Source organism: Branchiostoma belcheri, unplaced genomic scaffold (assembly GCF_001625305.1).
Source record: "Branchiostoma belcheri isolate BF01 breed outbred unplaced genomic scaffold, Haploidv18h27 scaffold78, whole genome shotgun sequence".
NCBI lineage: Eukaryota > Metazoa > Chordata > Leptocardii > Amphioxiformes > Branchiostomatidae > Branchiostoma > Branchiostoma belcheri.
In genome coordinates, this window is record NW_017804442.1 from 415,252 (window position 1) to 442,824 (window position 27,573).

The 27,573-nt window shown below is 43.1% G+C and overlaps 2 protein-coding genes and 4 non-coding genes across 6 annotated transcripts; 3 read left to right on the top strand and 3 right to left on the bottom strand.

Moving 5' to 3' along the window:
• Positions 1-2,177: 2,177 nt before the first annotated feature.
• Positions 2,178-2,249, bottom strand: Trnae-cuc. Its single transcript has one exon. It is a non-coding gene; the product is annotated as a tRNA-Glu (tRNA).
• On the bottom strand, positions 2,190-9,467 carry LOC109485742 (allene oxide synthase, chloroplastic-like). Its single transcript, XM_019789417.1, has 5 exons — positions 9,198-9,467; positions 6,771-7,374; positions 5,821-6,061; positions 4,932-5,057; positions 2,190-3,127 (listed from the first exon to the last, which is right to left on the bottom strand). Exons 2-5 carry the CDS (start codon positions 7,361-7,363, stop codon positions 2,717-2,719), a joined length of 1,371 nt encoding a protein of 456 aa, XP_019644976.1. The 5' UTR covers positions 7,364-7,374; positions 9,198-9,467; the 3' UTR covers positions 2,190-2,716.
• A 1,918-nt stretch (positions 9,468-11,385) lies between these two features.
• Positions 11,386-11,457, top strand: Trnae-cuc. Its single transcript has one exon. It is a non-coding gene; the product is annotated as a tRNA-Glu (tRNA).
• Positions 11,458-11,539: 82 nt separating this feature from the next.
• Trnae-cuc lies at positions 11,540-11,611 on the bottom strand. Its single transcript has one exon. It is a non-coding gene; the product is annotated as a tRNA-Glu (tRNA).
• A 432-nt stretch (positions 11,612-12,043) lies between these two features.
• Trnae-cuc lies at positions 12,044-12,115 on the top strand. The gene has a single exon. It is a non-coding gene; the product is annotated as a tRNA-Glu (tRNA).
• A 7,121-nt stretch (positions 12,116-19,236) lies between these two features.
• Positions 19,237-26,785, top strand: LOC109485745. The gene is made up of 8 exons (XM_019789419.1): positions 19,237-19,537; positions 20,987-21,285; positions 22,044-22,180; positions 22,711-22,814; positions 23,591-23,716; positions 24,266-24,357; positions 25,375-25,472; positions 26,489-26,785. The coding sequence occupies exons 1-8, from the start codon at positions 19,244-19,246 to the stop codon at positions 26,695-26,697; spliced, it is 1,359 nt and encodes a 452-aa protein (XP_019644978.1). The 5' UTR covers positions 19,237-19,243; the 3' UTR covers positions 26,698-26,785.
• The last annotated feature ends 788 nt before the right edge of the window (positions 26,786-27,573 follow it).

The window sequence follows — 27,573 nt, forward strand, 5'->3', positions numbered from 1 at the left end:
CCCGCACTCTCCCGAGGGAAGTCCCGCACAGCGTCCTGCACTCTCCCGCAGAACGTCCCTCGAAAATTGATGCGTATTTCGTGGCCTGTGCTGTACCTACCAAAACACTTGAGTTCATACTGTCAAAATGGAATGGCTTTGAACAGGTGTTAATTGAGTTAATCCAATCAAATCCAACAGCCAATCAGCAAGAAGAAAGATTAGGCTGCGTCAGGTTCATGCTTGCATGCCCATATTTGGGCCCGCCCCCGAATTCCTTTCTTATTACGTCACGCGCGTACGCCCCACAGTACTTTCCTATGGGAACAGCTAAAAACGCAAATAAAACGATTGTAAAAGCTTGTATCAAAAAAAATAAAAAATATTTACCCACTCTACCTTTATACGAAATTCCAGGTCGTTTGGCCCAAAAATGAAGGAATTGAATCAATTTAAAGAAATGGCAGGAGGAGAAGAAGAAGGAGGAGGAGAATCATCAGTAAAAACAGTATTTCCCTCCATACTTAAGTATGGAGTGAAATAAATATAGGTTCGCCAAATAGACAGGCCATCTTGCGGCAAACTGTACTGCTTCAATGGACCCACTCTTCTGTAGTTCTGACATGATATTTGTCTGTTGGGCTAATTTCTACTCTTTCCAGCCGCTTCTGAAGCCTGGCAGAGGCTAATTAAATACTAGGTCATGTGGCGCAATGGCAGCGTGCGCGACTCGGAATCAAGAGGTCCCGAGTTCGAGTCCTGACATGCCACCGATCTTGTGCCCTTGGGAAAGGCACTTTACACGACTTGCCCCACTAGACGCAAGTGAAAATGAGTATTGTCTGTCCCGCATTCGTTTCTATGTGCGGGACAAAACACCAGCAACAGCTGCCTCTGTTCCGCGTGTACTGCATTGTTGCAATTTCAATTAAAAAAAATTAAAAAAAATTAAATTAAATACTAAGTAGGTCTGGCAACCAGGCTACCATCAAAGTCCTTGATCCCCGGTAGCTGTGTGCCCAGTGGGGTGTGATCTGAGGTCCCGGTTCATTAGTTATTAAGACGAGAGATAAGATAGGAGACATCAATCAAGTCTGACAACAGGCTGGCACTTCACTTGGGAGGTCTGAGGGATATAGTAATCTCCAAGCAGATCTTTTGGTTAATCTCCAAGCAGATGTTTCGATGGCTGCAAAATACAGTATCAAATTGGCCAGGCAGTATCCATTGGCCAGACCCAAAACTTACTCTCCAAGCAGAGGTTGTGGGGGAATGATCGTTACCTTTTTATATATGGCCGGGGTTTTTTTCGCTACCCCGTCGGTGGCCCCGGACCTTCTCTGGCCAATTTGATACTGTCTTTTTGCCACCGAGAGGGATCTGCTTGGAGATTACCAAAACTTGGGTGGCAAATGGATACAGTCTGGGCATTGGATACTGCCTGGCCAATTTGATACCATATTTTGCAGCCACCGAAACATCTTTTTCGAGATTACTTTTGGTGCCTGAAAAGATAGAATCATTGGCCACTGTCTGGCCAGTGGATGCAGCCTGGCCAATTTGATTGTGTCTTTGCAGCTACAACAAGATCTGCTTGGAGATTGTGCTGGATAAAACGATGGTTTGATCTAGATATTTTAAACTTATCACTAGATCACATTATCACAAGATGTACGTGTATATTACAACATTGGCATCGTGATTTGGTCTCGCATTCGGATTGAAGTACTGTATTTATAGATTGACCTACATATCATAGGCAGCCTGCATGTCCTTTTATGTCAACCGAAATTGGCGGTTTCAGTCCCACTGCCATTCGTATGTAGCCTCTACCAGGCACCGCGGATCGCTGGAAAAATAGTAGAAATTATACCAGAGAAGATCCAGGGCCATAGAAGTGGGTCCGTGGGTCGCAAAATGGAGCTTCTATGGCCCTGGATCTTCTCTGGTACACTATCCCTTTATTTCGGCCAATTTCTACTATTTTTCCAGCGATCCGCGGTGCTTGGTAGAGGCTAATTCGTAGGCGGACTCTCAAATCCACTGTGGCTCAAATCTAATGTTTAGTGAACATTGGCCAACAAGACAGATAACATGCCGGGGGAGTTGGTCCGCAGTTTCTACTCTTTCCAGCCGCCTCTGAAGCCTGGAAGAGGCAAGAATTAGACATGTGTCGTGTAGAAAAAAAAAAGATTGCATTCCCACACCGGGAATCGAACCCGGGCCTTGGCGGTGAGAGCGCCAAATCCTAACCACTAGACCATATGGGAGGTGCTTGTACATGCGTCACACAGAAATTCTCTTACCACTCGATATGTCGATCAAGTCAGACGCCCCTACAATCATGCAGCGTAGATGAGACGCTGCTGAAAGGTGCAGTTTGGTATCCAGTCGCAAGGTGGCGCAAACACCAATAATATTTGTTAACTGTCACTTAATCATAGCTGATTTAGCTGTTACTTTTTTACCGCTAAAATTTCAGTACCGTAATACATTGTATTTGAACACTTTTGATCATCTGCCTTGTCCACACTGCTAAAATTAAGTGCCATGAGCTAGTCCATTTTCCTCCCACCGCTATAATTTCCAACCGCAATATTAAATGGAATTACAGTACCTCACCCCCCCCCCCCGTCTGAATAGGGTTATCTATTTATTATTCTTACTAACATATGGGTAGTCTCTTCAGCCGTTAAGACTGATTTCCGAGGGAGCCCATCGCCAGTCGAGCATTATACTAAGAATCTCGGGTGATGTCATCGAAGTAGGATGGAAAAATCTCTTTCAAGTCTTCGGGATGTTGCAGCGAGAATGACTTGATCTTCACCTCGTTGTCCGGCCGGCCGAGGCGAACCACTTTGGTCCCCGTCCAAAACGGCGCCTCCTGAAGCTCCCATCCGAAGAAGGTGACGAGAATGGCGAAGATTCCTTTGAACACGGACAGCGCGACGTTCTTGCCCGCGCACATGTGGTTGGTGACCGCGGGAGCGTCCACGAACCGCCCGTTGAAGATGAGATGGTTTTCCCGGCGTGCTTCTCCCTCAGGGCCGAGGAACCTGCGCCACACGAACTCGCCTGGCTTGTCGAAGACGGCGGGGTCTCTCAGTGCCCAGTAGGTAAGGAGAAACACAAGTTCGCCTTCCTTGATCTGAAATGCATAATGTTTGTTTACCTTTCCATGATCTAACCTTACAAATATCTTCTCTGTTTATTCTCACTCAAACACATTCAAACACAAGTTCGCCTTCCTTGATCTGAAATGCATAATTATGTTTACCGCAGGAGAACATATTGTTTTCGCTCAGTTTCTTCTTCTTCTTCCGTTCCAAACACTGACCTCTGACCTGGCCAATGACCTGATTTGTTGATGTCTGTCACCATAGTAACTGGTGTTGGGTTACATAATGTTGCAATTTTATAGCAGGATAGCAGGAGACTCTTCTCTGACCAGGAAACTGCTGTCACCATGTATATTAATGTGAGTAAGAATGAGTAGTTTGAGTATTAATTAAAGAATGAACAGAGAAGACCGTATGCAAAGGTAAACATTATGCATTTGCTTTGAATGTTACTTTTCTAGTGTTTGTTTACCTTCCCATGATCTAACCTTACAAACTAAGTTCTCTGTTTATTCTCACTCAAAAATATTTAAACACAAGTTCGCCTTCTTGATCTGAAATGCGAAAGGTTTACCTTTCCATGATCTACTGCTCTGTTTATTACCTTCGCCAAGAAGGTTATGTTTTCAGTAGCGTTTGTCTGTCTGCTTGTCTGTTTGTCTGTCTGTGAACAGCATAACTCAAGAAGCTTAATATGCATTGTCATGAAACTTGGTAGGTCTTCATAAGAGCTAGAAATGATTAGATTTTGGGCTCCCTAGCGGCTTTCGTAGGTACTGCAGCAGAACTTCCGGTTTTGATATCTCACGATCTGGACATACCAGGGTCACGAATTTTTGGTGGTAGATAGCTCTTGGGGTAGGGAAGAAGTGACATGAGTTTGGATTATCGGCTTGTTGTGGAAGAGGAGCATTTGTTGAAGAAGGATAACTCAAGAACCAGTTGGCGGATTGTCATGATTTTTGATATGTAGGTAGCTGAAGTGATGCTTGACATAATCAATGGCAATTATGCAAATCAGGAGCTGATTTGCATAATTAATGAGGAAATTCTTTAAATCTGCTTTGTTTGATAATAGGACTATGAAACACTTGTGACATGTAATTGAGAACGAAAAAAAATCCGAGGATATATATTATGTAAATGAAGACCTAATTTGCATAATTAGGGAAATTTTCATAATTTCATAGTTGTAACTGCTGGGAATTTCATACTTGCCACGTTTGGAAGTTAAGTGAAGGCGAACATCAATAAATATAATTTATTCAAATCATTACCTTATTTGCATGATTTATGAGCAAGTGCTATAATAGCCTTTATGTTAAGATAAGGCTGTCATTGGGTGGAGAATATGATCAACTGATACAATCCATGCAAATGAGGATCTTATTTGCAAAATCAATTATCAAAGTTGTATAATTCGTCACCCGCAAGGGTTAACATAATTTGGCGAAGGTATGAGATCGTGGAACTCTTGTTCTTACTCAAACACATTCATATAGCATATGGTGACCAGCCTCTCCAATTATGTTCTGCTACAAAATGTAACCCAACACTACAGGGTGTCTGCTACAGTACCAGTTACCATGGGGACAGACGTCTGATACAGGTCATTGACCTTATTTGTTTGGAGAAGAAAAAGGAGAAGAGAAAGAAAAGGAACAAAGCAAAAATATGATATCTTTAATTCTTTGTCTTTTTTTTCTATTCCAACATTTATCATAATACATGGCGACGGCACGCTCAAGTTTTTCCAACTTTCGCCACCAACGCAGACAAACGCACTGTCAACAGACATAGCCTTTCCCAAGGGCTCATTTGGTTGGTACTCACCTCCGCTTCCTTGTTGTCTCCGTTCCCCGCCGTGTACTGGATAGTTGACGGCCGTGTTGCCAGGACGTTGCTTGCAGTCCCCGGGGACGGACTGAACCGCAGCGCTTCCAAGACGAAGCTCTCAACCTTTTTTTTTAATTTATTCATTTGCACAAATAAAAACACTAATCAACGTACAAATGCAAAACAAAGAAATAAAAAAAAACATTGCAGGGGGAGGTAAGGCTTGTACTATTTCCTCCTTCTTGAAACCTACCAAATATTAACCATGAAACTAACAAACAATAACTAATAATAAGTGAATTATAACAAAACAAACATCAAATAGTAATCATGAAGCTAACAAAAAATAATAGCTAATGATACATAAACTAAACAAAACCTAGATATAACTAAACAAATCTCAGATTAAAAATTTTGGATTTCAAAATTGAAAATCTCAGATTTGTTTATAAGCTGACACGATGCTATAGTGACAACAAGATAAAAGGACATGAAAGTAATGTATGCTAGAACACTATGATACAACTGAAAGTATCATGAGAGTTCATTTATGTTGGTAGTTACATGTTTAAAGTTAAGACTTTTGGTCCAACACAAGAAAATCTCTCACCTAGAGCTTTCGACCAGTCACTCTGGTCTTCTCAGTAGACTGCCCTGTGAATCTGTCACGCTACATTGAACCGCGACGGGGGCCGACATCGTCTACCAGATACCTTTCACCCATTGTTGACGTCACACTTCAAAGAAGCCACGTGACAAGCTTCACTGGGTCAGTCTACTGAGGAAGACCAGAGTGACTGGTAGAAAGTTCTAGGTGAGAGAATCTTTTGTGTTGGGCCAAAAGTCTTAACTTCAAAACACGATACAACTGAAACTTGACACAAACCTTCGGCATCTCCTGCAGGGCCTCCCGGGTCAGGCCTCCGTGTTTCCGCATGGCGGCCAGCGCCTCCTCCCGTAGTTCCCCCTTGTCCTGTGCGCTGAGGGTGTCCAGGCAGGCGAAGGCTGAGACGAGATTCGTACCGCTGCCGACAACCCCGTTCAGGCTGATGGAGATGAGAAGTTGCATCGTCGCCTCCTTTTCTCCCAATCCGTGCGATTTCGCCAGATCCATCAGCTGCTGGTACCTTCAAATACAAATTAGATTTAGGGATTACAAATCACCCTACATTGAACCGCGACGGGGGCCGACATCGTCTACCAGATACCTTTGATCCAGTGTTGACGTCACACTTCAAAGAAGCACGTGACAAGCTTCACTGGGTCAGTCTACTGAGGAAGACCAGAGTGACCGGTGGAAAACTTTAGGTGAGAGAATTTCTTTGTGTAGGATCAAATAAAGTCTTAACTTTAAACATGTAACTACCAAAACAGTTGAACTTTCATGATAGTACAAATAAGATTGTTATGTTTACCGAAGGAAAACATGTTGTTTTTACTCAGTTTCTTCTTCTTCCATTCCAAACACTGACCTCTGACCTGACCAATGACCTGATTTGTTGACGTCTGTCACCATGGTGACTGGTGTTGGGTTTCATAATGTTGCAATTCCATGGTCTGCTCTGCTCCTGTCACCATATACTAGTAGTACATATGTATGTGAATGTGTTTGAGTAAGAATTAACAGAGCAGACCATGTCCGAAGGTAAAAGAAAATGTATTAACTAACTTAGAGTCGTAAAAATAATAGAAAAATATAAAAAAATTAATAAAGTACAGAAAACAAACTAAATAAATATGATAAATGATATAAATAATGTTGATTAATGTTGATAAATCTGCGTTTCATAGAATCTGTGCTCTTTAACAACCGAGAAATTGTGCTACTTCATGTACCTTTCTGATGTCTTTATTTTCCCGACTATAGACTCCTTCGCACTTTGTGCTTCGTCCAGACTTCTCCATGATGTTAACACTTGTAAGATCCGTGATTTCGGTTTGCTGGTTGCGCCGCTGATGTAACGCTCTATTTCTTTCGTGTCGAAAGGCGTCGATTCTCCGTAGATGGCAGGGAGAAGGGCATCTGCCATGACAGCCATTAGCTTTGACTCGAAGTCGTCCATCGGTCCCCTTCCCCACTGTGACACGTTGGACAACACGGACCGCGCGGTGGAAGCCGGGATCTCTCCATACGCCTTTGAGATGACTTCCATCAAGAAACCCTTGTGTTTCTCGTGAAACTTGCCGTTGGACAGGGCGCTGGGACACACGCCTTCCGTCAGCTCCTCCGGTACCATCACTGCGGCAAATTTGAACTCCTCCTTCTTGAAACGGTCGTAGTCGTATATTAAAGACTGGACGGCCTTGTTCCCGGTCACCACACGGCAGGGGACCCCGACGTTACACTCCACGAAGTCCTCTTCGCGGTTTGGCGTGAATGTTTTGTTGTATGTAGTCAAGTATTCGATGGTTCCAAGTACGTTGCCCATGGTTACTATCCCTGTATATCAAATGAAACCAATGTATTGATTATCAAGAAGCAGTCTAGATAAGGAATTCAACCCCAGTGATGAACCGGGACGAGGGGAGATACAAGCTCAGCCACGTTTGGGACTGCATTCTCGCCGCAAAAGCGCCACCTATTTTGGCGATAAATAGCGGCGAGTTGCAGAAATCCAGTCAGAAGCTCTGAGGAAGGTGTCTGATAGACATGGAAACGTAAGCAGGTGAGAAACTTACTGGTTGACTGTGTAAGAAGAAAATTCTATACCCTAAGTATCTTCCAACCTGATGAAATTATTTACGGGTATTGATTATCATTCACATAACCGCGACGGGGGCCGACATCGTCTACCAGATACCTTTGACCCAGAGTTGACGTCACACTTCAAAGAAGCCACGTGACATGCCTCACTGGGTCAGTCTACTGAGGAAGACCACAGTGACTGCTCCAAAGCTCTAGGTGAGAGAATTTTTGTGTTGGATCTAAAGTTTTAACTCTAAACTTGTTTTTGCTTCGTCATCTTCAACTGAAGTATATTAGGTGGCTTATAGATGTGGCTACGCTACAACCCGTGTTAGTAGCTAAAGCACACCAAGTCACTCCTACTCTTCTCCATTTCACAATTCACAGAAACTCAGAGGACTATTTCACACACGTATGAGTTCCTCTATTTCTTGTTACATTTGTATACAAGGTACTAGTACCTGGCATGGATTGGATCAGAGAACAGGTCTTTCAAGAAATAGCCTTCTTCAAAACACTTAAGCCGAAGGCTATTCGAGTCAGATGAAAACGTAACTACACAAAACCCCATTTTTAGATTGCGAAAGGATGTAAGATACGTACACTTCATAAAACAGCTTTACGAAAATACCTTTTCCAACTCTGCCCGATGTTATAGGTAGAGTAAAAAACATGTCATGGGGAAAAACTGCTACTAAAACACACAAATTGATTTTTGCATGTTTAACTCCTGGACTAGGAATGTTGCCAGACCGGTTTCTTCCCTCGACCAAGATGACCCCTGACCTGCCACCGCCACTTTTCTGTATCTGTATCTGTATAGCCGGTAAAACAGCCTTTCGGCGTAACACACCAGCTTAGCAGGCACGCGGCGCGGCGGCAGCTGGCTACATTACACCGATCGACTTGTTACACCTAACCCTTGAACATCTAACTCTACACGTTGTTTAAAGCTATCTAGTGACAATGCCCCTAGGTACTGTACTTGGTGACGGCGAGTTCCACTCTGCGATAGTTCTAGGAAAGAATGAAACACCTCAATCCCTGGTTGATAGTTCTGGTACTTGAAGGCATGGCTTTCTGCCCCTTTTTAGAATATTTTCAGCTCAATCGCAGTACTGTATCAACGGTTCAAAAAAGCGCAGAAAGGCAGAAAGATCAAACCGTGCTGTGCTGTATGATCACTGTGAATCGGTCTAAAGGGGCTATCATTGGACAGAGAAGGTGGCGGGCCAGAGAGAAGCCCCATCTTGCCTGCCTGCAGACTACTACTTTATGCTGAGGTCACATAATTTTCCAACCGGGGACCCGGCCGGGCAGTCTTATGGAACGAAAAGTATGATACAAAAGGCAGCAAAGCACAAAAAAGTTTTTGAAAATTAATAATGGGAACTATTTGCGTATATTATTGGTACAAATTGATGATTTTTCGTTAATCAAAACAGCCCAGCCGGGCCCCGGTTTGTTTGGAAATGTGACCTAAGCATTTATATACACTGAAGATATCAAAACAGCCATTATCTCCCGAAAGAAGTGGAGCTCAGTGGCGATATTGATGAAAACTTGTCTCTACTTACCGCGTAGCACTCGGACGTTGAGTAGCTAATTCTTGCCTATGTGTGGGCGTGCCTCTAGGTTGGAGGAATACTGGTATGCACCGCTACGGTAGAAATGGGCGCCTTACGGTCGCAGAACACAGTATTAATGCGCGATGCCGGTATAGAAAGTAGTGCAGACAAAACTCTTGAATCCTGGCGTAAACGAGGCAATGCTCAGGTCCAACTCATTTCTAAGTCATATTGCTATAAACCACCAATTGTACATATGCACAGAAAAGTCTGAAGATACAACTTTTATTTTCTGACCAATGTAATTATCATGTTTACCGAAGGAAAATTGTTTTTACTCAGTTTCCTCCTCTTCTTCTTCTCCAAACAGTGACCTCTGACCTGTCCAATGACATGATTTGTTGACGTCTGTCTTTTGGGTTACATAATGTTGTAATTTCATGGTCGAATGTGACTCGTCATCAAGCGTTGCTAGGCGACAGTCCACGTCATCATGTTCATGGCGGTCCGAACTTGACTTGCTTGAAGTTGTTCATCTGTCGTCTCCTGCAAAGAGATTAGTTAGTTATAGTCGTAGTTATGGCGATTTCTTGAGTTTTCCTTGCCTATCCAGACCACATCGCTGCATTTCGGAGTTTTTTGCCCAGTTTCTCTCTCCAGATCCGGTGAGTGGCGAAGAAATCGCGGCCGTGGTGCTGGAGCGACCACATCTCGTACACATCCGACATGTAATAACAACAACATATAGTCACACAACGTGGTGTCACCTGTGACCTAAAAACAACAACAACACGTGGTAACACCTGTTGTGTGGAAGACCGACAGAATCTATGCTCCCCTTGTTTTGCGGCTTTTTTTGCCTAAGGCCTAACTACAGGAAACCAGGAAACACGTACCAACCACACAATTAAGGCACATCAGCCAAGCCCTGACGCCTGCTCGTTCATCACATACTGTTATTCATTTTTTCACTGGGAGGCAAGTTGTGTTGCCGTACAGAAGACAACCATGTCTAGAGTGATATAGAAAACTTTAGTTGATACAAATGTATCTATATCTATCCATCTATCTAAGAGGACAATAATTGAGACTGAGACATGAAACATTTTGTCAAATATATATTATATTCTGAATAATAAAAGCACACTACAGACAGACTTTTCATTTGATACGTATGGCTTTAGCTGATGAATACCGTAAGTTAATAAATGGCTATCTCCAACCTAGTAATGTAACTACGTACATGGATACATCGGTTTGGCTAAATCGCTACTTTTGTGGCCTTTTTAAAATTCTAAAATAAAGCAACACAGGCCTAGTTATATAAAATATTATGCTTTGTGACATGTGATAATGAAAACATAGGGATGATATTGTAATATACAATACAGTGTTTTTTGCCTTTTCCTTTCATTGTAGGAAAAACGTTTCGAAGCGCCACAGGCACTCTTTCTTCTCAACAATTACTTCGTGTTGTCTTTCAAATAGACACAGGGAAACCTTAAAAGCTTACCCCTAGAATTAACCTAATTCTTTCTTAGCAAACTGCAAAGTCAGCATCTAGCATATACTTAAGGGTTTTAAAATGACAGTCCGACCCTACGAAACTATAGCAGCTCATAGAATATTGTAATGTCCTAAAAAAGACAAGCTAAGATAACATTTTATCTCTAACTATTATGCTTATCTTGACAGGTTTAAAAACTTCATAACTTATGTCTATCTTAACAGGTTATAAAACGACAGTCTACCATAAAAAGCAACACTAGTTTGTTCACACAACATTGCAACATTACTACGAAGACAAGCTTAAAGCTATTAATACTTTCTCTCTCATGTATACTTAAAAGTTATAAAAGCAAACTGCAGACTACTACTTTATGCTGAGGTCACATAATTTTCCAACCGGGGACCCGGCCGGGCAGTCTTATGGAACGAAAAGTATGATACAAAAGGCAGCAAAGCACAAAAAAGTTTTTGAAAATTAATAATGGGAACTATTTGCGTATATTATTGGTACAAATTGAGTGTTTCATGAAAGATTATTTAAGACGTAAGAGCTGTATTTCGCTCACTCACTCACTGGGTCGAGCTTCCCTCGGTTCAAATTAATGCAATTATTTCAATTATAATTTCAAGAATTCCAATTATTTCAAATTAATGCTTCGATTCCTTGCCCTGCTAATGTACCAGCACCTCCCATATGGTCTAGTGGTTAGGATTTGGCGCTCTCACCGCCAAGGCCCGGGTTCGATTCCCGGTGTGGGAAAGCAATCTTTTTCCAGCCAACTCTGAAGCCTGGAAGAGGCTAGAGTTAGACATGTGTCGTGTAGAAAAAAAAAAAGATTGCATTCCCACACCGGGAATCGAACCCGGGCCTTGGCGGTGAGAGCGCCAAATCCTAACCACTAGACCATATGGGAGGTACTTGTGCAGGCGTCACACAGAAATTCTCTTAACACCCGATATTGCCCATCAAGTACTGTGAGACCCTATAATTATGCGGCGTAAACGACGGTCCTGAAAGGTGCACTTTAGTATTTTATCGCAAGGTGGCGCAAACACCAATGCTGTGATCGATGGTATTTGGTAGACACAATCGAGCAATGCCGACAATGTGTACTCTCCAAGCAGAGGTTGTGGGGGAATGATCGTTACCTTTTATATATTGCCGTTTTTTTTGTCGCTACCCCCACCCACTACCCCCGTCGGTGGCCGGCGACCTTCTCTGGCTAATGGATACTGCCTGGCCAATTTGATACTGTCTTTTTGCCACCGAAAGGGATCTGCTTGAAGATTAGACAAGTTGGAGTGCTATTTAAAGACAATTTGTGTAATCCCCTCGTACCAGCACCTCCCATATGGTCTAGTGGTTAGGATTTGGCGCTCTCACCGCCAAGGCCCGGGTTCGATTCCCGGTGTGGGAAAGCAATCTTTTTTTTCCAAGACACAGAACTACAACTCGTATTTTTATTTTTATTTTTTTGGTAATGGCAGAGTGAGGTGTAACAAACAGGGGCGATCAGTAGAAACAGATTAAAACTAGAAAGGCCAATATTTGCTTTGGAGCAAATACAGCGATGGGTTCACCACATTTTACGACATGGCAGGGAAAGAATGAGAAACACAAGGGAAAACAATGATTTACATTGATATAACTATAATATGAAGTAACATACAACTAAAACAACAGTTGGATAGCTATTCCCTACTTTATTGGTTAGGATTTTTAATTGCATAATGCAAACTGTTGATTTTCAAAATAAAAAAAAACGTTCATGCCCCGCATTCCAATGCTGGAGCAGAAAAGCTTGAAATACCTACCAAAACACTTGAATAAAGACATACTGTCAGTATGGAAATGCTCTGTGCAGGTGTTATTAACAATCACATAAACTATGAAGCCATACATTGAATAAGCTATACATATAATATGATTATCATAACCTTTATTTTTAAAATCATGCCAGTGAGCTAATTGCATGTACAGAGTGAAAGAAAGTAAAGTAAAGCAGTAGAATTTCTGTACTAGCTATGATAGTACTTCATATGATTCGTCCTCATCGTCATCATTCAATGTGGTCTATCTCTTGCTACTAGTGACTGGTAATACCTCTGTAGATTCTTCACACTGGCAGAGTACCGTACTCCTTCTCTCTTGTCAGCTCAATACTTTTGTGACAACATCAAAGTGATTTTAGTTTGTATGTTGGAAAAATACAAAAGACTAACATTCTAAGTTATTGACATTCTTGAGTAAGAACAATCAGTTTTTGAATGTTAAAAGCAAAACAACGAAAAAAAAAAACTAGAAAGGCCAATATTTGCTTTGGAGCAAATACAGCGATGGGTTCACCACATTTTACGACATGGCAGGGAAAGAATGAGAAACACAAGGGAAAACAATGATTTACATTGATATAACTATAATATGAAGTAACATACAACTAAAACAACAGTTGGATAGCTATTCCCTACTTTATTGGTTAGGATTTTTAATTGCATAATGCAAACTGTTGATTTTCAAAATAAAAAAAACGTTCATGCCCCGCATTCCAATGCTGGAGCAGAAAAGCTTGAAATACCTACCAAAACACTTGAATAAAGACATACTGTCAGTATGGAAATGCTCTGTGCAGGTGTTATTAACAATCACATAAACTATGAAGCCATACATTGAATAAGCTATACATATAATATGATTATCATAACCTTTATTTTTAAAATCATGCCAGTGAGCTAATTGCATGTACAGAGTAGAAAGAAAGTAAAGTAAAGCAGTAGAATTTCTGTACTAGCTATGATAGTACTTCATATGATTCGTCCTCATCGTCATCATTCAATGTGGTCTATCTCTTGCTACTAGTGACTGGTAATACCTCTGTAGATTCTTCACACTGGCAGAGTACCGTACTCCTTCTCTCTTGTCAGCTCAATACTTTTGTGACAACATCAAAGTGATTTTAGTTTGTATGTTGGAAAAATACAAAAGACTAACATTCTAAGTTATTGACATTCTTGAGTAAGAACAATCAGTTTTTGAATGTTAAAAGCAAAACAACGAAAATAAAAAAAATGTTGAAATTGTTAAAATGCAGAATTGTTAAAATTGTTAAAACTGATAAAATTGTTAAAAATGATAAAAATGTAAAATGTTAAATTGCTAAAAATATTTATGTCCCGATGCACTGGGGTTCGAACTTGCAATGCCTGGGATTGCCGCCTTGCGCGTTTCCAACCGAGCTAACATGTTCGTGGAGGGCTAATTAATCTCTCGTGAAATACACACCGGGACGCTTATGTGAGGCGGGCGGGCCAGAGCTCTTGCGGCCCCGACCACGAATCAGACTGGATACCAGGCTATAACAGAACCTAGATAATACTAGTTGGTAAAGATTGCTGATAATTGTTGATACCGTGGCGCGCGCGCTGACGATACACATCCGTTCCGTGTCCTTTTTTGTTTACACGCCGGGCGCAGGTCATTGACCTCCAACTTGCGTTGTTCCAACAGAGAAGAGCAAAATGTCTGGCTCCCGCAGAACGTACCGCACTCTCCCGCTGGACGTACCGCACTCTCCCGCAGAACGTATCGCACTCTCCCGGAGGACGTCCCGCACTCTCCCGAGGGAAGTCCCGCACAGCGTCCTGCACTCTCCCGCAGAACGTCCCTCGAAAATTGATGCGTATTTCGTGGCCTGTGCTGTACCTACCAAAACACTTGAGTTCATACTGTCAAAATGGAATGGCTTTGAACAGGTGTTAATTGAGTTAATCCAATCAAATCCAACAGCCAATCAGCAAGAAGAAAAGATTAGGCTGCGTCAGGTTCATGCTTGCATGCCCATATATGGGCATGCCGCCGAATTTCTTTCTTATTACTGTGACGTCACGCGCGTACGCCCCCGCACAGTACTTTCCTATGGGACCGCTAAAAAAGCAAATAAAACGATTGTAAAAGCTTGTATCACAAAAATTTAAAAAACGCCTAGGGGTATTTGCCCACTGTACCTCCATACCAAATTTCAGGACCTTAGGCCCTAAAATGAAGAAGCTGAATCCATTTAAAGAAATGGCAGGAGGAGAAGAAGAAGAAGGAGGAGAATCATCAGCAAAGACAATATGGTTTCAACACACCACTTCGTGGTGTGGTGAACCCATAACAAGGAAAATCGTAGATTTTGTACCTCCGGGTATTGTAATGTATGATGCAGAATGTTGGGTGCATGTTGGGACTGTTCTTTAAATTAGTGAATGGTGTCTGGGTGTGTGTGTGTTCACGCGAATACCACGTGACACAACTATGCAAGAGGAAGCTACGCAACTTGACACCTGTGCGAACAAGAACAATATGATTATGAACGGGGATAAGTCCTATGAGTTGAGACTGTGCTTTTCAAAAAATCCACCTGTTCCACCTCCCCTCACACTTGGAGGCAAAGAAGTCCCGGTTGTTGAATGTGCCACGTATCTGGGCTTCAAACGTCACCGCAGCCTTGGGTGGGACAGCCAAATCTTACACATGGCAAAGAAAGGCTCAACCCGTCTTCACTTTCTGCGCATGCTCAAGAAGGGCGGGATGCCACCAGAGGACCTGGAAACTGTGTATACGACTCTGATACGACCTGTGTTAGAGTATGCAAATGTCGTGTACGTGGGCTGTAACCGGCAAAACAGAACAACACTCTTGAGGCTGTACAGAGAAGGGCGGCGAGAATCCTACGGCAACAGTACTCAAACAACCCCCTTCTCCACCCTCCAGGACAGACGGGAAACTGCAGCAAAAACTCTGCTCAAGCAAATGCGGCATGTCAGCCACACTTTGCATTCTTTGATGCCCTGCGACAGACACCAGAGCACACGGCGGTCCCTGAGAAATGGAAACCACATCTCCGTTCCGAAGTTCAGAACTGAAAGACTGAGGAAACCTTTTCTGTTTCAGGCAATAAGCCTCAGCAATCAAGATTTGTAAATAGTCCGCCTCTGTTTTAATGGACCTGAGCTACAAAATTTTAAATCTATTTAATTTTAATCGTCAATGTTGTGCTTTTTAATGTGTATCTCTTTTCAAGCTATTTTAACATGTAATCACTTGTGCAATTCAGCCAAGCAATGAATATTGGCTGCCAATCAATGTGAATAAAAAAACAGTTTCAGTTTTAGTTTTTCGAAAAGTTTCGAAATGTTTGTAATTGGCTAAATGATCTGTGAAATCACTAATCCCCCCTAGCCGACTGGAGCCCAAAAATAGAAAGGACAGGGGGCATCCCGTGGCGAATGTGGCTGCCCGACCCTCAGCGACCAGCGATCAACTCCAGTGCGCCGAACGGAACTTGCTCTCGAAAATGTATCAAGCCGCTACGCTTCCCCCCGCGGCTGCCATCCCTCCCCACTTATCCCACACTAGTTCAAATCACGTAAAAAACCCCATCAAAACATAGCACAGAAGCGTGTTCATATCTTTCATGTTACGGTTAAACTTAGAACCTCATTTGAGCGAACGTTACAACACGAGAACAAATAATATTTTCGAAAACAAATCGCAATCTTATCAGCAAGGTTTCATTGATTCCTGTTAGATTTAACCGGTACCAAACCGCGGCAGGCAGCTAAGAACAGCGACATATTTGCCACGGTTAGCACAAGTGGCGGTGATATATTCAGGTCGTGCCGCCATGTGTTTGTTTAGATATCAGTGTGAATAGCAGCCCTGTTTCAGACACGGCCGGCCTGCCGGCGTTTCCGGCACGGGCACGATAATGAGACGTTGATTGACGGCACATGTGGTTCACATCTGAACAGTTTCAAAGAAAGAATTTATCGACAATGCTGACACCCCTCTGTGTGAAAGGTCAGATCAGTGGTCGCGACCTCAATCGTCCTTATACATGCAAAGGTCAAAAGCTGAGGTCCACTTTCACACTGAAAGGGGTGTCCATCGGCGGTCTAAACGCATCATTTTGACGCACTAAAACACACATACTAAAAAACCAAAACAACGTGCACCATCTACAGCCCAACAGCAAAACGTATACCAACTCCCAGACATATCCGTCCACCCAAACGCGAGAAACGGGTGCGAACGCAATTTTCGTCTTCCCTCACAAAACCTCCGCGCTCGGGATGTACATCCCTACCCGGAGGTAAAAAACCTGGTCCCGGGGTTCGAACCCACGACCTCCCGAGCACTAGTTTCAGACTCCAACGCTCTAACCACTCGGCCGAAAACCACTCTAGACCCCTCAGCCGGGTCAGTTGGTAGCGCCTATAACCCCCCCCACACACACACACACACACACACTGTTACACTACTCCCCCTCTCCTTTTCAAGATTCGTCCTCGACTCTTCCGAATTCGACATCCCTGGAGCGGGTCGGATGATGAAAAACAGAACAATTTAGCACATTGCTAACATGTACATGGACAAGAGATTCAGAATGATTTCAAAGAAAAATACATGTACCGCATTTTCCCATTCCTACTCGTACATACAAGCCGATACATTTCTATTCCACACAGCGCAGTTTACTCCTGGCTACATAATTCGTTCTGGCCAGAATTCAACAGTTTTGTCTGCACTACTTTCTCAGTAGTACCCGCGTCATTGGCCCCCTGGGGTCGCCCATTAATACTGTGTTCTGCAACCATAATTTCGTAGTACCCAGTCCTACCACCAACCTCGAGGCACGTCCAGACATAGGCAAGAATCAGCTATTCAACGTCCGAGTTCTACCACCGTAAGTAGGCACAAGTTGTCATCAATATCGCCACTGAGCCCTAGCCTCCACCAGACCTTTCTACGGGAATACGGATCGTAGAATTCGGCAAAAAAGAGAGTAAAATTGGCCAAGGGAGTCCGGCCGCGGGGAGGTACTAGTAGTTTCTTTCGGCCTGTCAAACCTACAAGGCGGCCAAACTCCCCTGGCAATTATTCTCTTATATAGTCAGCGTAGTTAGTCTGAACCCCACTTCTTTCGGGAGCTTATGGGCCATGGCTGTTATGATAGCTTCAATGTGTAAACTAGTCTTCACCAGTAGTGTGCACGCAGGCAAAATGGAGCTTCTCTGGCCGGCCACCTTCTCTGGCCAATTATATCCCCCTTTAGGCCTTTACAGCAGGTATTTTATTTCACAGTTGCTTCTACAAAAAGTGTTTTTAGTAATGGCATAATTCAAATGCAACGTCTTAACAACAGTATTTCATATGAACAACTACAAGTTGCTTGGGAAACTGGACCTAGATTCATAATGATCATACGGCACGTACTGCAAATTCATTTATGAGGGCCTGCATGGGGGTTAGTGGTTACGAAATACGCAAAATTTTCGATTACGAATTACGTAAAGTTACAGAGCTGATTACGACTTTACGCTTTGCGGCTAGTGTACTGATTACGAATTACGTTGATTTTTTGGGAAGGCTGCCTACGGTTTACGAAGACTAAAAAGGCCTGATTACACCTTACGAAAAAGGGCATGCAGGCCCCTGTTTACGTTCGCGAGGACTAACTTTCGCGTAGCGGGGTGAATACTAAGTAATCTACGGCCAGGCAAGGTTGCCAAACCGGTTTCTTCCCTCGTCATGCACCAAGATGAACCCTGACCTTTTTTTACTTACTTGATAGGTCACCACAAAACAAGGCTCATGGGAGCCACTCAAAATGTTTTGGGTTACTGTACAGCCAGTGAGGACAGATGTTTGTTGACCTTAGACTTGAAAAGTTTAAGGTTATACTCAAAAGGGAAACAATCACGAGGTAGCTTATTCCAAAGTGATGTTGTTCTGGGAAAGAAGCTTTAGGACCAAACACTTATGGAGAAGAGTAGGGGTGACTTGGTGTGCTTTAGCTATAATTAAAAAAAAACACGAGCTGTAGCCTAGCCGCATCTACAAGCCACCTGATATCCTTCGCCTCAGTTGAGGATAGCAAAACAAAAACAACTTATCCCTAGATGTAGGCCATATCTTGTACATGAGCAGAAATTGACATATTGGGTTATGTTTATCCGTTTAAAAATACAACAATCAACAGATTTTGTTAATATTCCAACATCTAATCACAAGACGTGGCGACAGCACATTTAAGTTTTTTCAACTTATATTAATGCCGCCACCAACACAGGAGACAATACAATACTCATTTTCACCTGAGCGAAAGTGCCTTTCCCAAGGGCACAAGATGATCCAAGGTTGGTGGCATGTCAGGCCTTGAACCCGGGACCTCTTGATTCCGAGTCGAGCACTCTGCCGCTACACCACACGACCCCACCAACAGATCAACAGATTTCTTTCAGTTAAAACTTTAGATCCAACACGAAAAGTTCTCTCTTGCTCACCTAGAGCTTTCGACCAGTCACTCTGTTCTTCCTCAGTAGACTGACCCAGTGAAACTTACCACGTGGCTTCCTTGAAGTGTGGTAGGTCTTAGGAAGACAAAGCTCAAGGTCAAATGCGGACCTCCTGGTGGATGACCTTGGTTCTGCAGCAGTATCTTTTGTCCTGAACATGCTATGGTCTTGACTTTTTGTTTTCATTTGATATACAGGAATTAACCATGGGCAACGTACTTGGAACCGTCCAATACCTGACTTCGTTCTACCGGATGTTCGCACCAAACCCTGATGAAGACTTCGCGGAGTGTAACAACGGGGTCCCCTGCCGCGCGGTGACCGGAAACAAGGCCGTGCAGTCTATAATGTACGACTTCGACCGTTTCCAGAAGGAGGAGTTCACATTTTCCGGCTTGATCGCGCCCGAGGAGCTGACGGACGGCGTCTGCCTCAGCGCGCTGTCCAACGGGAAGGCGCACGAGAAATACAAGGGGTTTTTGATGGACGTCATCTCAAAGGTAACCCAACATTCAACTAGCTTAATTCCCTTTTAGAAAGTCTTATTTATGTTATTACCTTCGCGAAGAAGTTTATGTTTTCAGAGGCGTTCGTGTGTGTGTGTGTGTGTGTGTCTGTCTGTAAACACGATAACTTGAGAAGGCTTAAATGGATTGTTTTGATACTTGGTAGGTGGGTAGGTCTTGATGAGACATCAAAATGATTAGATTTTGGACCCCCTAGCGGCTTGTTATGGTACTGCAGCTGAACTTCCGGTTTTGATATCTCATGATCTACTTGTAGTTGCTATACTTCTTGGTTCAAATCATTTAAGTGTTACTTAGCCTGCATATTAGTTTATTTTGCTATCATTTTTTTAAAATTATTTAATGTTTAATCACTGATTGAGGAATATTCTACTAACTGATAATTCTACGTGACTGATGAACCTCTTCAACCTTATGGTAGCAGAACACAGTATTAATGGGCGACCCCCGGGTCTGTGACGCGGGTATAGAAAGTAGTGCAGCGAATATTCTTGAAGGCTGGGTAGAAAGCCTGATAAGAGCGTCAGCCAGATGTAAATTGTGCTGTGTGGTGTAAGAATGTATCGGGTTTTTGAGACTGTATGATTTGAATTGTGAAGGTTTTGCAGTTCGTGTATAAATGCGCCGTATTGCGCAACTGGCTTTCCGGGTGAGTCGGCTGCAGTTCAGGTCACGTCCGTAGAGGGCGATTTGAAAGTGTACGTTACGAGCAGATACGCCCACAGGATTTTTTGGTTTCTAGATATTTTGTAGTTTGTACCCTCTTCTGAAACATATTCGATTTTCGTATTTGTGAAGTGCACCCTGCTATAATTCTTACCGCGTCGAAGTTAGTCATCTTGGGGTCCTTAACTATAGAAATCCCCATAGGGCGAAAACTGTGTTCTGCAACCTTATGGGGTTGTGTGGCGTAGCGGCAGAGTGCGCGACTCGGAACTATTAAGAGTCCCGGGTTCGAGTCCTGACATGCCACCGATCTTGTGCTCTTGTTGGGAAAGACACTTTACACGACTTTCCTCACTTCACTCAGGTGAAAATGAGTATTGTCCTGTCATGTATTTGTCCCCTGTGTTGGTGGCGGCATTAATATAAGTTGGAGAAACTTGAGTGTGTCGTCACCACGTCTGGTGATTACATGTTGGAATAAAAATAATAAAAAAACCCTCTTCAACTTCAGTAAGATAATTCTTTCAATCAGTGACTATTGAATCCTAAGATACATACCGAATTTTCGACGACTAGTCAGTTCGTCTTGATCACGGAATAATCCTAGTCTCGCGAGAGAACACGAGACGAACTGACATACTAAGGTATGTACCTTAGGATTTAATAGTCACTGATTGAAAGAATTATCTTACTGAACTTGTACTCTACGTGACTGATGAATCTCTTCAACGAACCTCTTCAACGATTTAAAAAAAGGGTTACGGTGAGCTCCCGTCCTGCACCGCGCGGTCTGTGCTGTCGAACGTGTCCCAGTGGGGGAAGGGGCCGGTGGACGACTTCGAGTTCAAACTGCTGGTCGTGATGTGTGAGGCGATTCTCCCAACCATCTACGGCCAATCAGCGTTCGATGTGAAAGACATTGAGACCTACGTCGACGGCATAACTTCCGGCCAACCAAGATCGCGGATCTTACAAGTGTTATTGTCTTGGAGAAGTCTCGACGCAGCACACAGGGCGAAGGCGTCTGTTGTGGAGAAAATACAGACATCAGAAAGGTACGTGAAAAACGTTTAACAGTTCTCCTTGCTTAAAGTTAAAACTTTTGGTCCAACACAAAAAAAGTTCTCTCACCTAGAGCTTTCGACCAGTCACTCAGTCAGCCAGTCTTCTTCAGTAGACTGACCCAGTGAAGCTTGTCACGTGGCTTCTTTGAAGTGTGACGTCAACACTGGGTCAAAGGAGCACGTCGGCAGAACGTACTGCACCTGCGCGAAACCCGTAATGTATTGTACATAGCATTTCGGCAGAATGTCTCATATAAGGTTGTATTCGCTCATATAAGGTTAGCATTTCGACAGTAGTTTCCAAATGTTATGTAGGAAAGAATATCCTCTGCAACAGGCAAAATTCTGATGCAACGTTGACCAAAAACCCCACGAAAAACGCGAAAATACGGGGTTCTGCGCAGGCGCAGTACGTTCTGCCGACGTGCTGGTCAAAGGTATCTGGTAGACGATGTGAAAGTAGCCATGGGACAAGCTTCGCTGGGTCAGTCTACTGAGGAAGACCAGTGTGAATGGTTCAAACCTTTAGGTGACAGAATTTTTTTGTGTTGGACCAAAAGTTTTAACTTTAAACATGTAACTACCAACACAGATGAGCTTTCATGCTATCAATTCACCTTATCTAAAGTTAGGTTGCAGAGAGTCTGTGGCGCCCCCCGTCTCTGTTGAGGGATGGTTGTAATGCCCCGATGTAGATGCCCTCGTGCAAAGAAGTCCGGTTCTACTCATGATCTAATTTGTATTTAAAGGTACCAGCAGCTGATGGATCTGGCGAAATCACACGGAATGGGAGAGCACGAGGCGACGATGCAACTCCTCATCTCCATCAGCCTGAACGGGGTTTGCGGCAGCGGCGCGAATCTCGTCACAGTCTTCGCCTGCTTGAGTAAGAATCAATCAATCAATCAATCAATCAATCAATCAATCAATCAATCATTCATTCAATCAAATGGTTTATTTGTGAAAACAAACAAGAACTTGTAGCCGTTGGCTAGATTGTGTCTTGCTGTACAATTTGATTTCTTGACATATTAAGCATAACACATTAAAATTGCTAAGTTATTCAATAAAATCCATATCATTATAACGGTTTCAAGTTCAACATTAAAACTAACAATTACAGACATATATGAAATACGTACTAACGCAATAATATACATAGTAAAAAATGAGACTAGAGGACAGACTAAACACACTAGAAATACGATACACATTGAACGGATTGTTGTTTTTCCTAGTCTCCATGGCATGCCAAAAACTGTGGGTTTTGGGGTCTTCATGGTATTTGGGAGCTTATACGATTGCATTGCATTCCGTAAGATTGCACTGTATACTAATACGATTGCACTGTATTCCGTAAAATTGCACTGTATTCCGTAAAATTGCACTGTATACTCTGGCACCCCTGACACTTAGACACCCTCAGCGAGGAGGACCGGGAGGAGCTACGGGAGGAAGCGCTCGCGGCTATGCGGAAACACGGAGGCCTGACTCGTGAAGCCCTGCAGGAGATGCCGAAGGTTTGTGTAAAGTTTCAGTTTTTTTTTTTTATTCAGAAATGATGATTACAAATGAAAAGACATGGACTAAGTGGCTGCGAACTCAAGTTAGGTACAACTTATATTCTCGCAGCCACTTTTACAATGAAAGAAAAATATTTTACAAGACATTAAAAAATACATGAGACCTCGCGTGAGTAACAAACCTCCCATCCCAGAAGACACATACAGTTAGAATCTTTTTGTTTCTAATATATAATTTTGAGCGGCTAACATTATTTTACTGTTGGTATCAAACGAACAAAGGAAACTACCGCGAAGAACTAAATATTGTATAGAATTATCAGAAAGGGTGTTTAAATCAACATTACAAGTTTCAGTTGTATATGTGTTCTAGCATACATTACTTTCATGTATCAACCAAGGATTGAGGTTCAAGAATTCATTTTTTCCTAGAACTACCGTACAGAGGAACTCGCTGTCACCTAGTACACTAGGGGCATTGTCATTAGATAGCTTTAAACAGTGCCTAGACTTAGATGTTCAAGGGTTAGGTGTGACAAGTCGATCGGTGTAACATAGCCAGCTGCCGCCGCGCCGCGTGCCTGCGAAACTGGTGTGTTACGCCAAAGGGCAGTTATACCGGCTATACAGATACAGAAGCTGGTGTGTTACGCCGAAGGGCGGTTATACCGGCTATACAGATACAGATGCTGGTGTGTTACGCCGAAGGGCAGTTATACCGGTTATACAGATACAGATGCAGGTGTCCTTTTATCTTTTTGTCACTACAAAAGGTTGAGAGCCTGGTCTTGGAAGCGCTGCGGTTCAGTCCGAGCCCAGGAACTTCCAGCAACGTGATCGCAGTGCGACCGGCGACTTGCCCGTACACCACGCAGAAGGGAGAACAGAAGGAAGCGGAGGTGGGTAAACCAAATGAAATATACATCATGTGACTCCTCCGCCATGTTGGTTCTATGTGTGTGTGTGTGTGTGTTTGTCAGTGTGTATGTATGTGTGTGTGTGTGTGTGTGTGTGTGTGTGTGTGTGTGTGTGTGTGTGTGTGTGTGTGTGTGTGTGTGTGTGTGTATGTGTGTGTGTGTGTGTGTGTGTGAGTGTGTGTGTATGTGTGTGTGTAAGTGTGTGTGTGTGTATGTGTGTGTGTGTGTGTGTGTGTGTGTGTGTGTGTGTGTGTGTGTGTGTGCGTGTGTGTGTATGGGTGTGTGGGGGGTGGGTGGTTGGTTAGATCTTGATGAGACCTCGAAAGGATTGCATTTTCGGCCTCCTGGTGGCTTGCTATGGTACTGCAGCAGAACTGGTTTTGATATTTCATGATGTGGACATGCTAGGGTCACATATCATTTTTGCTCTGTTCCTTTTCTTTCTCTTCTTCTTCTCCAAACAAATAAGGTCAATGACCTGTATCAGACGTCTGTCCCCATTTAAACTTACTTCATAATCATGTATTTCAGATCAAGGAAGGTGAAGTTGTGTTCATGTTTTCCTACTGGGCATTGAGGGATCCGACCGTCTTCGACAAAGCAGACGAGTTCGTGTGGCGCAGGTTTGGTTTCAATTTCAATTTTCAATTTTATTAAGAATAGTCAACATAGCAGGGGTACATAGTACTCCTGAATTGTGTGCACTTTACATATTATTAAATATAAGAAACGCACAAGACAATTACATACAAGAGTGGGACATGAAACAAAAGAACACCAAGTCTGCATTTCGCTATTGTACAGTCTGATTGTGCAATGGAGGAATGAGTTGTACAGCCTGTTTGTCCGTGCCTTGGGCACCGTGATTCCCCCAGAGTTCCTCAAACACCTCCCTGTGCTGTCCGACCTGCTGTCCCTGTGCTGGTTTGGTTTATTATGTTTACCGAAGGAAAACATATTGTTTTTGCTCAGTTTCTTCCTCTTCTTCTTCTCCAAACAGTGACCTCTGACCTGACCAATGACATGATTTGTTGACGTCTGTCACCATGGTGACTGGTGTTGGGTTACATAATGTTGCAATTTCATGGTCTGCTCTGCACCAATTACTTTTAGTTCATGTATGTGAGTGTGTTTGAGTAAGAGGTAACAGAGCAGACCATGTCCGAAGGTAAACATTTTGCATTTGCTTTGCAAATGTAACCTCTCTAGTTATGAAACACATTTTGTTAGCCAGTGTCCTCACTATGAGACCGACAGAATCAGATTATTTCAGACAGTTACCACAATTTCTCCGTCCTTTCGTCATTTAGAAGATCACCAAAAGACTACGTTTCTACCAAGATCACAAAACCCACGAATTATGCAGAACGTGGGACTATTCATTATCCACTGACTTTCAACTTTGAATTATTCATCTAGTATAAAGCGCATGCCATAATTGCATTTTTGTTGGAATCAGAGAAAATGACGTAAAAGTTACCTCCTATCGTTCTACCTTCTACCGAAGACTCTCCTACCCACACGGTCGCATTACGTATATCCGCTTCTTACGTCATATCCGTGATCTTTACTAGGCATTATGGGAAGTGTGAAAGTCATGAATATTAAAAAACAATGATTTTCGTAAATTTCGTCGGCAGGTTTCTCGGCCCCGAGGGCAAAGCTCGCCGGGAAAACCATATCATCTTTAACGGGCGACTCGTGGATTCTCCCTCAGTCAACAACCACATGTGTCCCGGTAAGTTAGCTCATTGATATGTAAGGCCCCGGTCACTACCCGCCGTACGTTGTCCGTTGTGCTTTTTGTCCGTACGTTTTTTTTCTTTTGGGGCGGCCACGTCTGCTACATTTTTCTGAAAACGTGGGGAAGGAGTGGCGTCGACGTACGATCTCTGTGCGATTGCAACTTTACCGTAAGGAGGTCGTACTCACACGTGCTTCTTACGTACGGTACATACGGGGCACGTGTCGCTCCTACTCGCACGTACGGGTGGTGAATCCGCAGACCGCACGTAGAAAAAGTTTTACATGCACTTAAAGTTCTACGGCGTGTCTGCGTGCTCCCAAATCCGTAGGCTTCCGTACGGAAGCGGTACTCACCACGCACGGATACCCTACGTTTGCCCACGTTTTTGCACGTAGACAGCACGCAGAAGCACGTACGGCAGGTTGTGACCAAGACTTAAAGTACATAGGGTAGTTCCTATGGTTAGACAACACCATAGGAACTGCAAGTAAGGTTTTGAAGGAAGAGAAATGGGTTTTGAACGATAAAAAATGGGTTTTGAACGATGAGAAAATGGGTTTTGAACGAAGAGAAAAAAGGTTTGAACGAAGAGAAATTGGTTTTGAACCACGAGAACTGACATGACGAAGCCTTGTTGAATCGTAAGGGTGTCCATTAGTAATAGTCTTTGACTAGTTGGGACACCCTGGCTTCTTTGTAAGCAGAAATAAATAGATAAATAAAAAGTACCTATGGTCCTTCGTACGTAAGGACGTCGGTGGCGCAACGGTTAGAGCGTTGGACTCGGAACCGAGAGGTCCTGGGTTCGATACTCACCGTGGCCCGACGTTGCGCCCTTGGATAAGGCACTTTACACGACTTCCCCACCATGTACGGTGGAGTGACGCTCACCGAGCCTCACAGGCTAATTGTCTAACTGGGTGCCAAAAAAACACCCTACGGATTTGGTGCGCCAATGTGTCAACATCAGCACATTTGCGACCAAGAGCCGTTAATGTTTTTTTTAGGTAAGGACGTTGCGATTTCGGCGCTGAAAGGCATCATCGCCATTCTCAACACCTTCTATGGATGGGAACTCGAGGAAGCGCCGTACTGGACGGGGACGAAAGCGGCTCGCATCGGCAAACCTGACAACGAAATGAAAATCAAGTCATTCTGGCTGCAACGTCCCGAAGACCTGAAAGAGATTTTTCCATCCTACCTTGATGACATGTGAGAGATTCTTATTGTGCGCAACTGGCACGGATTTAACCCTATTCAGACAGGGGTGGGGTGGGGGGCGGCTTTTCTAGCCTCTACCAGGCACGGCGGATCGCCGGAAAAATAGTAGAAATCGGCCGAAATAAAGGAAAAATATACCAGAGAAGATCCAATTCGCGACCCGTGGGTCGCCAATTGGATCTTTTCTGGCCGGCTACCTCCCCTGGTATATTATTCCTTTATTTCGGCCAATTTCTACTATTTTTCCAGCGATCCGCGGTGCCTGGTAGAGGCTAGGTTTTTCAGATCCACGCCAACTTTCATCTCAGATAGCGCCTGATCGGCTTGGGCTAGAACCGTCAAATTTGGTGAATTATCCTCATATATATCTGGGAACAATTTCATATTAATTAGATGAGTTTATGAGTTTTTCGTGTTGCCATGGTAACGGGTTTCTGACAGGCAGTGTTTGGAAAAATCAGTAAAATTAAAAAGTAACATTATAATTTTCTGTTTTTTTTGTTGATTATACTTCCTTTCTAACATTAATAACATATATAATTATATGTAATTTCTCTCATTGAATATTCATGATTTATGCTAATTTGATGACGTCATTGGTCAAAATCCAAGATGGCGGACTATATCATTAGCTCTGGTGTTACCCGTTCTGAATTGGGTTAATTTTGATGGCACCAAAATTTGCTGTAGTACTTTGTATTTTCAGCCCTTATTTCATTTCTTGGAGGTTTTTTTCGGTATATCTTTATTTTACTTCTTGTAGGCTTGTTTAGCTAAGCTTTTACATGGCCAATAACAAAATATAAGTTTAGCTAGTTATTTTGCAAAAGGCGGAAATTAATGCAGTCATCTTAAAATTCGCAACTTTACG